Consider the following 15,199-nt stretch of genomic DNA (forward strand, 5'->3'; position numbering starts at 1 on the left):
CCGTAGTTTAATAAAAAATTTCAATTTTCATATAAAACATTTGTTATTTATTTTGCTTTTATTTTTGAGTGGGCGGGGTTTCAGCCAAGGCTGCTCTACCAACCCAACCCACTATACATTTACAAATATCCATGCCCGAACCCAGAGTCGAACCAGGGACCCTTAGCCCCACAGTCCAGCTTTAACTGAACTGCACCACACTGGCCGGGTTAATGTCAATCTGTCAGTGAGTCATTACAGATATTTAGTAATGGGAATTTACGATAATTCAACCGGTTTAAGGTTACAATTATTGCCACAATTGTTTCTATGGCGATTTCTACCAACTCGGTTAAAACGGTTGAATTATCGTAATCCCCGAATATGACACGTGCGGTCGGAAAAGTGACAGGAGCGGCCGGTAATGTGACAGGGCGGCCAGTAAAGTGACAGGCGGCAGTAAAAGCAGTCTGGTCTGCCTCTGTCATTGAAACTAAACTTGCCTGACATAAAGTAGGCATCAAAATGAAGGATTCATGACGATTTTGGGTAAACACTGTTTATTTTAGATATTTTTACGTAGAATCCAGTGGCGTAGTAAAAAAATTTGTTTTTCTCACCGTCTCCGAGATTTGATCCAAAGTTGGCAACACCCTGTATATCTTAAACTATTCTTTTTGCATTATTTTTCCTGATTACATTATCACAACCTATATTTTTTTAAATTTTGGTCATGACCCAAAAATAAAAATCTTATTATTTAAATATCAGGCCATGGATTTATCGCAATTTGGTTTTGTTTATTGTATCTATAGGGCAGCCGATGCTAATCAATAAAAACGGCTGACGATAGAAACATGCCATTTGAAATTTTGAAAAATCTGATATACTTAATAATAGAATTAATATGTAATTATGCATATAAAAAATTATAGGTTGTGATACATCAATGTAGTCAGGAAAATGAATGCTAAAAATTGATATTAAGATATACAGTAGACTCGCTTTTATGTGAACATTCGCATATATGAACATTCAGTAATGTGAACAACAAAACATTCCTAATGACTACCCTCTAGTGTGAACAGTACATTTTGCAGGTTCGGACTTGCTTGCAACTGTTTCAGTAGCTTATTAGGCATTTTTGTAGCAAATATTGACATTGTAATGGTTCCAGCGCAGAATGAGGTACACGAAAAAATACAGAGCGTTTATTTAACACTGTTTTGTTAAAGATTAACGCACAGTCAGCGGGTGGTTAATAGTGCATCTGGCTAGTCTATGATAAACAAATAATTGGCGATCATTCACTAAACGAATAACGCCAAACAGGTAATAGTTTGACATTTCCAATTACATGCAGAGTCAGCAAAATTCAATCTTACAATTATTAATTATATGCTGCCTTGTAACATTAAAATAAAATCTAAAATAAATAGACAAACATGAGCAAAAATTAAAAAAAAAAGATACAACGGCACGCGGTCACCTATCAGTACACTAACCGCACCCGACCTTGATTCACTTTGGTGATCGGACAAGAACAGGTGTTTTTAACGTGCTATGGCTGTTGTCAAGAAAGTTACTGTTCAAAAGGAAACAATTGCAGTATCTTTTCTTATAAAAAGAGCACACAACAAAGATGCAAAACGCGACGCCAATTTTGCGATTTTTTTTCCGTCCGTATGTATGTACATACGTGCGTGCGTTGGCAATTTCCCGAGATAACGGCTCAACGGATTTCGTTCAAATTTTGCATACGTAAAAATTTTTGTATATGTATATTAGACATACGAAAAATAACAGGCCGAATTTTTTGAAATAGTAACCCACTTATTAACGAGCTAAGTTTTGGAGTGGTTACTAAATTTACTTTAGAGTGATGGCCAAGTTGATCCAAAAAATGGGTTATACAGGGTGGGGCAGAGGAACTTGCTGATTTGTATTTGGCGCCCCTTGGGCAACGGTTGCTCCGAATACAAATCAGCAAGTTCCTCTGCCCCACCCTGTATTAAAATCTCCAACAATTACCACTTTCTGATTGGACATCTTCACCTGATCAAAGGAATCAAAAAATTGCCAGGTGTCTCAAAGTTTTTTTTTTGATGTGTAGATATTAAAAACTATAACTACGTCATGCCTTTGGAACATTCAAGGGATAATAGCTATCGACGAAAAGTTCAACGATGAAATCAAATTATAACTGGCGTCCAAGATGTGTAGATTGGTGTGGGTGGTCACATATGAGAAATATATCGTAGCTACTCTCTTCAGTGTAATACATTGTCCCTTAGACTATCAAAGAAAGGGGACTGACAATATCCTATCAAGGGCAATGCTGCACGTTGAAACCTGTGGCGGCCATATTTTCGGAGCCAAAGTTTATTTCCTTTTTTGCATTTTCGTGTTTATGTGATCCTTAAGTCTCAAAGTGTGAGATCAAAAACATTATTGGACAATGATACATTGTAGTGCACGGAAGTGACAGCCAAAAAACACACGAAGGAATATCGTTTCACATGTAATTATAGGTTAGTTTTCGGTGAAACAACAAACTAATTTGGGCTTCATTATTATTACTCCTCACTCTTTCCTTCTCTAAGCATAATCACAGTTCAGAATACATTTATTTGTCATTACCTTCCAAACGCTTACACATCTAAGGGTTGGTTATAAAATTAACACTTACTTATATTTCGGATGTTGGTACCTAACACAAAAATGTGATCAGCACGAGTGTCAGAATGTAAAGATAAATAGACAAATATCAAAAATATAATTGGTGTGTAAAACACTATTGGGTGGAGTGGAGTAAAATGTGAAGAGATAAATGTCTTATCTTTAGTATAAGCACAACGTGAATCCATTTTATGAGACTAGAAAGGTCAGCTCAGTCTATTACACTTCTACTAGTGGAGTTTTCTTACAAAAAACATAATCGCGCGCATGTATTTCAGACCGCAGGTCAAATCAGGACAAAGCACAATAACACAACATAGAGGACTATAAATTTCCCACAAAAACTCTTCCACCGTTTATGAATAATAAGTTAGCTCTGTGCCGACTGTAGATACGTTATTAGTAAATGCTGTAAAAATGAGATAAGAGTAAACAATTTTTTGCGCAAACAATAAGAAGATCATGCAAAAATGTTTTAAAGCGTAGGCATGTTGTTGGGGAGTTTTTCGTGAGAAATTTAGTCCTCTGTATTTATTGTCCGATTTATTTCTCTTTGCCCTAGATTCCATTCCGAAATTAATGCGCGCGATCAGGAGCTCATAAGTCGCCACAATTCAAAGTGAGGGAGACATTGATATCGATCACGATCTTGCTTCACAATTTAACCATCATTTCATACACATCTTATTTTACACTGTGGTCAGAAAGGATATGGCCAATGCCTTAATAAAAAAGAGGAGCTCCACATCGCGAAAAAGGCGGGTTATCTGATAAAAACCGATAAAATTGACTAGTTTTGAAGGGAGATTTTTGAGGGAAAGATCAGCTTAGATCATTCATGATTATTTCAATTAGGAGATTGTAAGTGGCACCAGAAATATGGGTTCTCCAAGTTCTGACCTGCGACAATTTCATACTCACCCCCGCTTCCATAAATAGGGCTTTAGTAGCGCTGAGACAGAATAAATAAATTACTATTTAATAATCGATCTCCTCATTACTTCTCTTAATGTGTTAGGAATGCTCGACTTGTGACATCACAACCTCACTGCGTAGTTAACATGTTCAGTATCTGATCTATGTCCTGAAATTCAAATGTAAAACATGCAGTGATATTTTGGAAATTCAAATGATCCAAATCATTTGAATTTAGGTAAATTTAAACACTATTCGAAACTGCAATAAAATTTCCCAGTCCGAGTTTTCAGCCTTCTCACCCTATTTTTGATTTTTGTCTGTTTATCGTCAATAACCTGGCACTAAGGTTTTTGTGTCACCAACACCAATTTCCAGTTAGACATTCTTCCCATTCGTAAAAACAATGTTAACCATGGAAATTATTAATACAATTGCATTTTTCTGCAAACAGGTGCAATTGTAAAACCAGCCTTAAATAAGTGATAACACACATATTCAAAATACTATGCATAAGTTTACTCAGGCATAATACGATCCTTATCAACACCAGAACCAGTAGTGTTTTCGATTAACGAACTTAACGACGAAAATTCATCCGATTTGGTCACGCTCAGATCGCTAGGAATGTGTTCGAAATTATCGATTATACTTTTGCTAGAAGACAAACTCAGATCCAGAGTGGGATATTCAGCTTTACCCATTTTCGGAGACGGTTCCCTTAAACTTCTGCTTAGATCTAAGTTGCTGTAATCACTTTTCGGCGCACGAACACTGGACACGCTCAAATCGGCAACAGAAAACTCCATTTTTGGCATCTTAACGCTCGAGATACTCAAATCGGACACGTTGTAATCGTTTCGGCTCGAACTTCTCGATATGTTCATATCCGATCCGACGAAATCGTACTTGTTTTTAAGGTTTAAAATATTTAAATCGGTCGGGACGTCGTATTTCGACGTTTTGATCTCGGTACTGCTCGGAATTTTCAACTGTGAGCTTTTGATGTCGCTTTTCGATTTAGTAGAAATTGGGCTGCTTGTGGATAACGGACGCAGCAGATCTTGCATTTTAAATAAGTTTGGAGATAAAAACATACTATTCGCCGCTAATGTACTTTGAGCCATTGGATCTGGGATACCTAATAATGAACTGTTTGTAAACTTCCCAGAGTTGAAGAGCATGCTAGCAATGTCGGTGTTCATCATCAGACTTGGATTTAAATTTACTGTTGTGCCTAAGCTTGCGAGCATATGAGACGTTTTGCTAACCGACGGTATCGAAATGGGTATTTCCTTGTCGAGGAAACTGCATCCCAATATATCTCTAATAAACGACCAGAGTGTGGTTTCGTTTTGATCTCTTGGAAATTTGGATGTCAGAGTCGTTTTTAACTTTTCTATATATGTCGTGGTAGCATTAAATTTGTCCATAAAATGTACGAAGTCCTTCTCTTTCTGATAGTACTGTGCGCACTTTTTCATTTCATCCATAACGTTCGTCGCTAGTATGGAGTCCTGCACGACACTATAAGACATTAACATTGGACGCCCATATTCGTTTGGCTTTGCTTCGGGTGGTGGGATCACCCAATACGCTATGATGTTTGACTCCAAGGAAGTGTTTTCATAACTGTATGGAGCTATAAGACACCTACTGTTACTGTAACAGTTGAGTATTACACCTAAGTCACTTACACACTATAATGCCAATACAAGGAGTGTAACTATTATCTGAGGTCCCTTTCATTCGAATTTGATAATCGAGCTGTGCGTCAATGTCCCGTAATGTGGGTGTTGCCGCGCAATGGGGATGCGAGTGATACCAACCAACAAGTGTTAAATGCTCCTTTTCGATCATTTTAGCAATTTTTGCTTCTACTTGAGGGGCGCTTTCTCTTTCCGATTTTACGTTACGGCACGGAAAAGCGTGAGTAATTTGTAGGTCTACGATGTATATATACTTGAATATAAATAAAAATTATATCATACTTACTGTGGCTATTTACATCCCAATGACCGGCCAAATATCCACACACTTCCGATTTTGTTAAATGGCAATGAAAATCCAGTAACAAAGCGGCATTTGTTGATAACGATATAAGAAACGGCTGTATTTTTCCCAAATTTGAAAAGGGGACACATTCCACTAACGTATTGGCGTCACTAAAACATTTAATAAAAATAATAATGTTTATTAGACCATTAGATATGATATTTATCAAGTCAATGACAGAGGTTGTGTAAAATATCACATAACTAAATAATTTGAATAAAATATACCTATATAACATACATAATTGTATTACTAACGATACCAAATGTAATTAAGTACACGAATCTGACAAATTGTTCATTTGTAAGATCTTGCTTACAATAAACTTTATTATTATTATTATTATTAAATACTCTTCCACTGAATAATAACACTGGGGCAATAAAAAATGCATTACCTGAAACTTAAATTGTTTATGTCGGGTTTCAGACTTGAAACATTCTGGGAGTTTGTTAAAAAGTAATGAGCCCATATATCTCGGATTATTTTCTGACATACTTAGTCTATGCGCAGGAATGCAGAAATCCTTACCACGCCGTAGATTGTAACTGTGATTATAGTTATTAACAGAAAACTCCTTTGGATTTTCTTTTACAAACATCAGAATTTCTAGAATATATATAGCAGGAACAGTTAATAGTCCAAGTTGTCTAAATATATTTCTGCATGATGTTCTCTTCTTTACTCCCACTATAGATCTCACTACTTGCTTTTGAATTAGGAAAATCCTATGAGTTAAGTTAGATCTACCCCAAAATAGAATACCATATTTAACTTTGCTGTAGAAATGCGCATATAGAAACTTAACAGCACTTTTTCACTAATAAAAGATTTTAATTTAAATATTGCATAGGTACTTGACGAAAAACTTTTGGATACACTGTCTATATGGGTATTCCATTTCAAATTACTATCAAGATAGATGCCTAAGAATTTGGTACATTTCTCCTGAGGAATTGATTTCCTGCTTGTTTTAACTAACAGAGATTCCTTCCTTATGATCTCACGCAGGTTGAAATTTATAATTAATGATTTACTAGCATTGAGCGCTAACTTTATTACTGTTGATCCATTGAACGACACTATTTACTGAAGATTGTGCGTTCTCGACTACCTCACTCATACTATCCCCAGAAAAAAGATAACTAGTGTCATCCGCAAACATAACACTATTCTCACCACTCTTGGATGTAATTGCACCAGGTAGATCGTTTATATAGTATATGAATAGTAAGGGACCCAGAACAGAAGCCTGTGGTACTCCAGCTATAAGTTCCGATTGTAAGGACCTTACGTTATTAACTTGTACAATTTGGTTCCTATTACAGAGATACGATTTAACCACTTATGTATAATTCCGCGAAAACCGTAATATTGTAATTTCTGTAGTAGTATGGTATGATCCACCAAGTCAAAAGCTTTGCTAAAGTCTAAAAACATTCCCATACATTTAGAAAAGATCAAAAATGTAGGTACATGTATACTCAAACATACATTTGAAAGTCAAGCAGAGAATCGCGACATCATAACTAACATATTTGGAATTATTCGGAGAAACAAACTGATCTTAATTTAAACTTGTTTTAAACTGATGTTATTGAGTTATTGATGAATTGATACCATCAGTAAGAGATCCAAGTATGGAGGTCTTCCCCGAAGCAACAATAGTAGGTAGATGAAAGAATAATAGGTATTGACCTTGCGCCGTTCAAAAAAGAACCAAAAACAACGAAAGTTGTGGGAGAAGACAGGGAAGATTTAAGACAAATGAGAATGTAAGGGGCGATTTAACAGCTTGACAGTAGTAGAGCCCTTCTCCACTGAATTGCATTACATACAAGGTGTAACAAGTAAGCATATAAAAAATAGGCGAAAAAAATGAGCACGCTCCCAAATAAAGGAAGGTTCGAAAGGTGTCGTTTGGAAGCTACGCACCCAACAGTCCGAAAATATGCATTTTATTTTCTTTAATTATTTACGTCCTCCAAAAACAGGTTATAGGTACATGCGCAAATTGAATTTAGACCAAAGGCAGTTTTTTGAGTGTGCTCTGCGCGTGTGAACAATGAGAAATCTAACAATCCTTTCATTTTCCTGCCAACTATTGCAGTTAAAACTTTTTGTGTGATTCTGAAAACTAAGTTTCATTATTTTCATGTTCAGATACCCAAATACTAAACTTCGTTGAGGTTTGAATTTTTTTCCGCGCACCTGTTTAAGGAAACGCGATCTTGAGGTTGGAATTTTGATACCATTTTATCAGAATGGAGGTACCGAGAAACTTAAGGCAAATCCGTTAATTTTATGTTCTTACATGTTACAGTTAAAGAAGAAACGCAAATGTTGAGGCTTTGGGGGACGTAGCTCTCAAATGTTCATTTGAGACTTTCACTTTAATTGCGGACAATGTTTTGATCCCTTCGACCACTCCATTTTATTTAAAATCTTTAATGGTTACATTCTGAAGAATACCATGTGGGCAAAACAAGGGGTTCGCGCATGGTACAGTGGTCTTTTCTCTTCTTAGCAATAGATTCTTTGTAAACCTACTTTATCTACATACTTTAATACGAAAGGATATAAATCTCTCGCCAGGAAAGGTTGCCGATTACAGAACACCTGATCCCGGTCTAAAATCTATATTTTTCTTAAGATGCGAGCGGCTTCCAGGATAGTATCATGTTTTCGTTCAACATTGGCACGATCCACTGCTCGACCCAATTAGTTAGGATACTGTAGTTAATCTACATAAAATAGCAGCTGAACTACAGACTTGTTTACTACATAAAAGGAGATGAAACTTGTCAAACTACCAACTATTCAATTGGTTTGGAAAAACTATACACTGAACTACCAATAGGAGAACGTAATTACATAACTACAATCTACGTAATTACATAACTACACCCACAAAATTCAATCATTAAATTACTGCCTAATTCAACCGCTTCGAAATTATATTACCTATGTGGGGATCTGAATATAAAAAAATTTAAAAAACCTTTCAAGCAAAAATTGATTTTGTTCTTCTTTTGCTAGACTGCTACAACAGATATTGAGAAGTGCTTATATTGAAACTCTGTGAGAGAATGCACACATCCAACAACTTTACTCCCAAATATGTTTTGTGACAAAGAGGGAAAAGTTTGCTTTCAATTAGTGCGATAGAGAACAGCTATAAACATTTAGTTTTTATTTTCCAACAAGCGCTATCTACTTTAAGCATTTGTGTTTACGTAATTAACTCAGTAATTAACAAAAAAAAACCTTTTTTGTTAAATACATAAAGCTCATAACCCTCAGTTGTTCAGTCGCCTCTTATGACACGCAGTGCCATCTGCGGTAGGGGTATTCTTTCCCGCCCCTACACGGGTCTGATTTTAATTGGTGTATCTCACCTAAACAAAAGGAGAATGGAAAAAAACACTTAAATGGAAAACCTTTTTTTTTGCCCCCGTTATAGCCAAGTTCAAAATATAGACGTATGACTATGGTTCAAATGTTTATCCTGGAAGTGACGGGTACATTGAGTTAGAAAACTAATGGAGGGAATCAAATGCTTGGCCAGACGTAGACCACGGGAACCAAAAGTGGCCTCTAACTGTGATTAAAGTACCACACCACTTCCGTTATCATTAGCGTCTCACTTCAGTGGCGTAGAGATATAATTTTCTTTCCACTAATAGGAATAATAACAAAAAAAACGTATAGAAGGAGTAAAATACATGCTCTTGGTAAAGTGAACAAAATAGACAAGGATGGGAGAGTATGCAGATTTAATATAATCATTGATTACAAATCTAAATATACATCGATGTGTTCCAGTAGTATAATTAAGGCCAGTTTACTATAGCCACTACAACTTGACAACTCCCATTAAATTCACCGTGTTGATCAATAGCTACAATTGATTGGTTGGTCTCAGGTTCATTACAACGGCAGAGAGATTCAATAATAATTTATTGTTTATTGGTCTCAAAATGTATCCCCACTCGTAAAAAAACTTACACCTGATATCCATATTATAAACTCACACGTTTAGCTGTAAAAACAAGCTTTGATAGTACCTACTGCATATTTGACGAGATATTTGATGAACATTTTCCGGTGCAACGTTTGGTCGAAATCACAGTCAATGAAGCGTTGTGAGCACAAAAGAAAATTTCGAGAGCTGTTCTTGAGATATATTTACAAATGTTAGGTAACCATTTTGCTCAAAGTACTGGTTCGTTTGGAAAACTAAGAAACATAAACTAGGTACCTACAACCTCGCCTACAACATGATAAATGACATGTCTTACCGATGAAAGTAAATGCCCTGTTTCTTCCCTTTATAAGAAATTTTGCATGATACGCAGCTAATCATTCTCAATTCACAAAATTGCGTGTGATAAAAACACTATGCGGCAGTTAGTTATTTATATAAACCAGAGCACAAACCAATCCAAAATTATTAGGTACTTTAAAATGGCAAATTTAATAAAATTTGAATTTGGTGGAAAACTGACAGTGACAGGACCCGCGTTTTCATATGTCAAATAATGTCGGCCAAAATGTACCTTCACGGGAACCTATCCACGCGAGTGGCCTCTATCTGTGGCAACTTCCGTCTACAAAAATTCTTACCCCCTCTACCATTATATTCCCTCCATTAGTTTTCTAACTCAATGGACGGGTATCTCAAAATCTATAGGTACTGGCTACTACACTCTCGCCATAGGTTCTATCAGTTCCATGGACAATGATTGGATGACATGTCAGATGATGTGTCAATATTCACTGTTTAACCTTTCCATATCGAAGCGGGGTCACTCAGTTACCCTAGAGATATTTTGATCACTTAAACTTTTCTTTCGTGACTTTAAGGGCAATGTCCTTGCAGGTAATCCTTACTCGATCAATTTTACGGGAATTAGATGTCATTTTAAGGAAATTGGCGTTAAATTACCTAAACTAAATAAGGTTATAACCGTGGATGTTGGTCGGTTATCCAGAACAGAGTTGGAAAAATTGAAACCATTCGCCAGTTACCATGTACACAGACGGACGGACAGACAGACAGAAAGTCCAAAATCATGAACTCACTCTTTGTCTCTCGTTATTAAAATGTAAACAGAAAAGAAATAAAGTTAACAGACAACGTTACTCCACTCCGGTGAGTACGTGATTTTTCAGATCACCGGACTGGGGGGTTAAATATCAGATCTAGACGCCACAACAATAAGTTGATTATTACAATGTTCGATAGACGCCATGTAAACGTCTGGTATAATCTCAACGATCTTGGACCATCACTTTACATTGCGTTCATTTATTCATGATCATTTGCACTTTATGCTTCATTATGACAAAGAGTTTTTGTCAATTACCTACCTACTTTTTGCACAAAGATTTACTTACTGTGTGAACGTTCTATTGGCGATAGTATTGTGTTTAACAACAACCCGCGATTGGGAAATAGACGCCGCCATAACTTTAGACAGCTCAAACATCTCGTTTTCGAACTCTTCCACGTACGACCTTTTCTCCGTAGCGATGAGCATCGCTGAAAGATGACTTTTTTAATGTTACCAATTAACTCCTTCACTGTTACCGTTAGTAATGTCTCCTTTGTCGTGCTTCTGTTCTCCTTCCTTCCTTTTTTTGTACCATATATTCTTATACGCGTCCAGTTTTTTGCCTTTGTACTTGACCGAAGCCCATCCACAGCCCGATTTTTTGTCAGGGTTTATAAATCGTTTACAAGCGATCGCCCAAGCGCTAGGTGATGCGAAGACGATATCGGTCTCCTGGCTTCTGATTTTTCCGTCCTCCAATAAATCGCCGACGAATTTCTGTCCCTGAGAATCAATATGGAGCATTACTTTCAAGGTAAAGGGAGATTGGCATACCAAGTACTCTATCGTCATAGAACCATTTCCAGGTTGAAGTATACCAGCAGAAAGAAGCATTTGTAAAGTAATTGTGCGACTAGTTGACGTGTTACCTGCATTATTTTTTCCGGTACGTTGCCCTTCGCAATCAAGTTCCTACGGTTAGTAAATTTGTATAAAGCGAGATCTATAACGTTAGTAGTAACAAGAAACTAAAAAGTAACTACCGCAGTTATAGAATAGAAAGTACAAACTTCAAAATAATAGCTAAAAACATGCAAGAATGCCTAAAATTGTATTTTGGTGGAATCAAATACACCTGATGCTGTTACTTTTATGTTTGTCTGTCCGTTTCTGTTATTGACTTAGGACTTTCGTCATCTGACATTTTCACTTCACTCTTCAGATCAGAAAAGTTTGACTAACGCCTTCCAATGGGAGTGAATTGTGCGTGACTGGCTGCCTAAGTGGGGAGATGAGCCTCACACAGCCTATTACACTTAAATGCCAAACCTCACGTGGTACAACCCGTTTTCACTGATGAGGACATGGCGACCAAGCGCCAACGGTCCCTTCGGGGGGGCGGATGAACGAGTACAGGGTAGGGTACTATTGTCCCGGGGGTTGTAATGACCGGCAAAAGCGAAAGAGTTTTCAGTCTATGATGATCAAAGGCATCAGGATGGGGAAAGCAACTGGATTTAGTATGGATTCCTCGAATGCTAAGTATTCCAGAGTTAAAATAGTTTCCCATTATTAAGATCAGAGCAATCGGATTGAATAAAATAATTGAGATATTGTCAAGTTGTAATTTTCAAGAAAAATAAAATATTCTTCCTTCGTATTCAATTTATAGAATCTCATTGGAATTTGGATCAAATATAATACCCATTCGGATCATAACAGGGGCAGTATTCGCGGACCCCTACAAAAACTGCAAAAAGCAGACTGAGAATAGGGACATGGAACATTATAGATCTTCGGTTAGATCCTTAATAGGAGCAGAAAACATGAAGAGAAATGAAATGGTATTATTTGGGTAAGCGAAGTAAGGTGGGAGGGAAGTGGACTGATACAAGAAGACAGAATGATGTTTTACTACAGCAGAGATATTAAAAGAAAAAATGGAGTGGGATTTTGGTCAATGAAGAAATAGCAAAAACTATGGAGAAAGTATTTTTGTTATTTATTATGAAGATAGTGAAATAGAGAAAATGTACGAGAAAATAGAATGGAGAAAGAAGGGAAAAGTTGTTGCAAAATAGTGATGAGGGAACGGAACGCTAGTATTAGACCAAGTGGAGTGAACATCAGTCGTTGGAAATTATGGATTGTGAGCAAGGAATGAAAGGGGTACGTCTAATACAATTCTGTAAAGAAAAGAAGATGGTAATTATAGCAGTCGCAAAAGGGGTAAAGGAATGGGATCCGAATATATAGGAAGAGCAATGGGAATTGAAATGCAAAGGGAGGTTGCAATGAAGAGTAATTACAGAAGACAAATGGAAGAACATGAAGAATGCGATAATCAAAGTGGCTGAGAAGGAAGTGGGGTATAGGAGAGCAAAAAGAGCAAAGAAGCCACGGATAACATTTTAACTGATTGAAAAGATGGAAGTATAAGCGGCAAAAAAGAAATATCGATGACTGATATAATGAATTAAGAAGAGATACTAAAGGGGCGAGGGAGCAATGGCTGCTAAATGAATGCAAGAAGATGAACTAGAATGGCACGACATCGTGGTGTAATAATAAAATCAAGGAAAAATTCAAAGCCAGATAGCTATTGGCGTCGAAAGCGAGGACGGAAATGTGCTAAGAGAGGATAACCAAGTACTGAATAGATAGAAAGAATATATCGAAAAGTTATGCAAAGCAAAGAACAAATATCTCAATAAATATAGAGGGTGAATCCGAAGTATCTAAGGAAGATAATGGTGGGAGTATTTTGATGTCAGAAATAAAGGGGACTATAAGACATATTAAGAATAGTAATGCTGCTGGAATTGGTAGAGTTAAAAATATAGTAAAAATCTGTGATGTGCGCATGCGTATTGCGCAATGTCAACTTTGTTCTTTAAAGATATTTTTTACAATTTCAACCACAGATGCTTCTAGTAAAAACAACCATATCGCTATTGTTTCGAGTAATTGTTTATAGAGATAAATTCGATAATAATTAAGTAGAAAAGTTAAAAAAAATGATCGGACAGCTCAGTTGGTAATGCAGGGTGCGACATACAACAGTGGTTAACACCAACTTTCTAATTTTAAACAACCAGTATAGTATTCCATTTTTGAATTCGTCACAACCATCTAGATATATTTCATGTACAAATATCCGATACATATCTTCAACTGTTACGGAAATATTTAATTTTAAATAATTTTAATATATGGGTTCAGCAAGATGGAGCGCCACCCCATTACCAAATTGGTAGATAGGGAGGAGAGAAACAATGGAAAGGCCAGCACAATCTGACGGTATGACTTCATTAGACTTCTTCTTATAGGGGATATGTCTGCAGCCAGGTTTACAGTATTACATATACTCTAAATAATGCTTGTGTAACGTTCGAAGAATTTCTGGCTTGTCATGAAAAGTAATTGCTGTCTGTCTATTCGGGGCTGTGAACACATTAATATTCGAGAATGGACAGCAGTTTTCAAATTGTCACATAGCTTAGGAAAGAAGTAGCATATTTCATTTCTTGATCACTGCATTTGTTATATACCTAATTTATTTTGGATGGAGTGAGCTATGAGAAGATTGAAGAATATAAATGCATCGTCAGAAATACCGAATGTGTTCATCTAATCTAGGTTGATTAGAGTTCACAATTTTAAGGCTTTATTGTAGTGACTCATCTGAGGAGTTTTAAAATAAATATTTGTGGAAAAAGTTTAAACTTTTAGAGTCCCTTTTTCCACATTTGAGGGGCCCCTTTGAACAAGGATGCGCACCCACTGTTTTAGTACCCTTCTGGTTTAAATGTGACCTAACGAAATGTGCATCTTAACTCAAGCTTTTCAAACCACCTACCTAAACAAACTACAAGTGAAAAATTGAATAAACAACCGAAAGTATGAAAAATCTATTCTACAATCTACAATTAAGTACAACACAAAACATTATAAACCTCATCAACAAATTCCTCCACATCCTCCCCTTCCTCATCTTGTTCATCTTTATCTTCCTCTTCTGTAGTGGTTAAGGAAATATTTGTGTTAATTCCATGGCCTAATAAAGCTGCTTGCAGGTGAGACTGCATCTTAGGAAAAGAAATGTTAAAAGTTAAAGAAAGAGGGTGTAAACAGATTTGAAAAGAAGTAAAGCTAACCCAATCATGCAAAAATCAAGTTAGTGTTAACAAATTTTGGTTACCTGAGCGAATTGTTCAGAATACTATCAATTGTTATAAACAAGTGAAGTAGTAATTGCATGTAAACAAAACACAACTGTTTTTGTTTTAGTTTTTAAAGTAGTGGGGGAAAAATTTGGCTGTGGTAAAGTTCACGGCTACGGGAACATAACAGTGGCGGACTGACGAATTGGGGGCAGGGGAACACCGTTTTTCTACGAGTTATAAGCATTGATTATACACACAACTGTATAATCAATTTTATAAGGATAGTCGGGACGCAGGACAGTAAGATTCAAGAGAAAAAGGGAGTTGAAATTAAATATCAAAAGTGTG

General features: G+C 36.4%; 1 protein-coding gene across 3 annotated transcripts; it reads right to left on the reverse strand.

The window, feature by feature from the left end:
• Positions 1 to 2,587: 2,587 nt before the first annotated feature.
• LOC116170382 (MPN domain-containing protein CG4751-like) lies at positions 2,588 to 15,129 on the reverse strand. Of its 3 annotated transcripts, XM_031486745.1 has the most exons (8): positions 14,887 to 15,129; positions 14,642 to 14,773; positions 11,520 to 11,657; positions 11,222 to 11,468; positions 11,029 to 11,173; positions 5,569 to 5,738; positions 5,271 to 5,519; positions 2,588 to 5,215 (listed from the first exon to the last, which is right to left on the reverse strand). In XM_031486745.1, the coding sequence occupies exons 2-8, from the start codon at positions 14,771 to 14,773 to the stop codon at positions 4,092 to 4,094; spliced, it is 2,205 nt and encodes a 734-aa protein (XP_031342605.1). In that variant the 5' UTR covers positions 14,887 to 15,129; the 3' UTR covers positions 2,588 to 4,091. The 3 variants fall into 3 exon arrangements, with proteins under 3 accessions (XP_031342605.1, XP_031342606.1, XP_031342607.1); XM_031486746.1 differs by lacking the exon at positions 11,520 to 11,657; XM_031486747.1 differs by lacking the exon at positions 14,642 to 14,773 and having other exon boundaries at positions 14,887 to 15,128.
• Positions 15,130 to 15,199: the final 70 nt, after the last annotated feature.

The sequence above is a fragment of the Photinus pyralis genome, unplaced genomic scaffold (genome assembly GCF_008802855.1).
Source record: "Photinus pyralis isolate 1611_PpyrPB1 unplaced genomic scaffold, Ppyr1.3 Ppyr1.4_LG5, whole genome shotgun sequence".
In the NCBI taxonomy this organism is placed as follows: Eukaryota; Metazoa; Arthropoda; class Insecta; order Coleoptera; family Lampyridae; genus Photinus; species Photinus pyralis.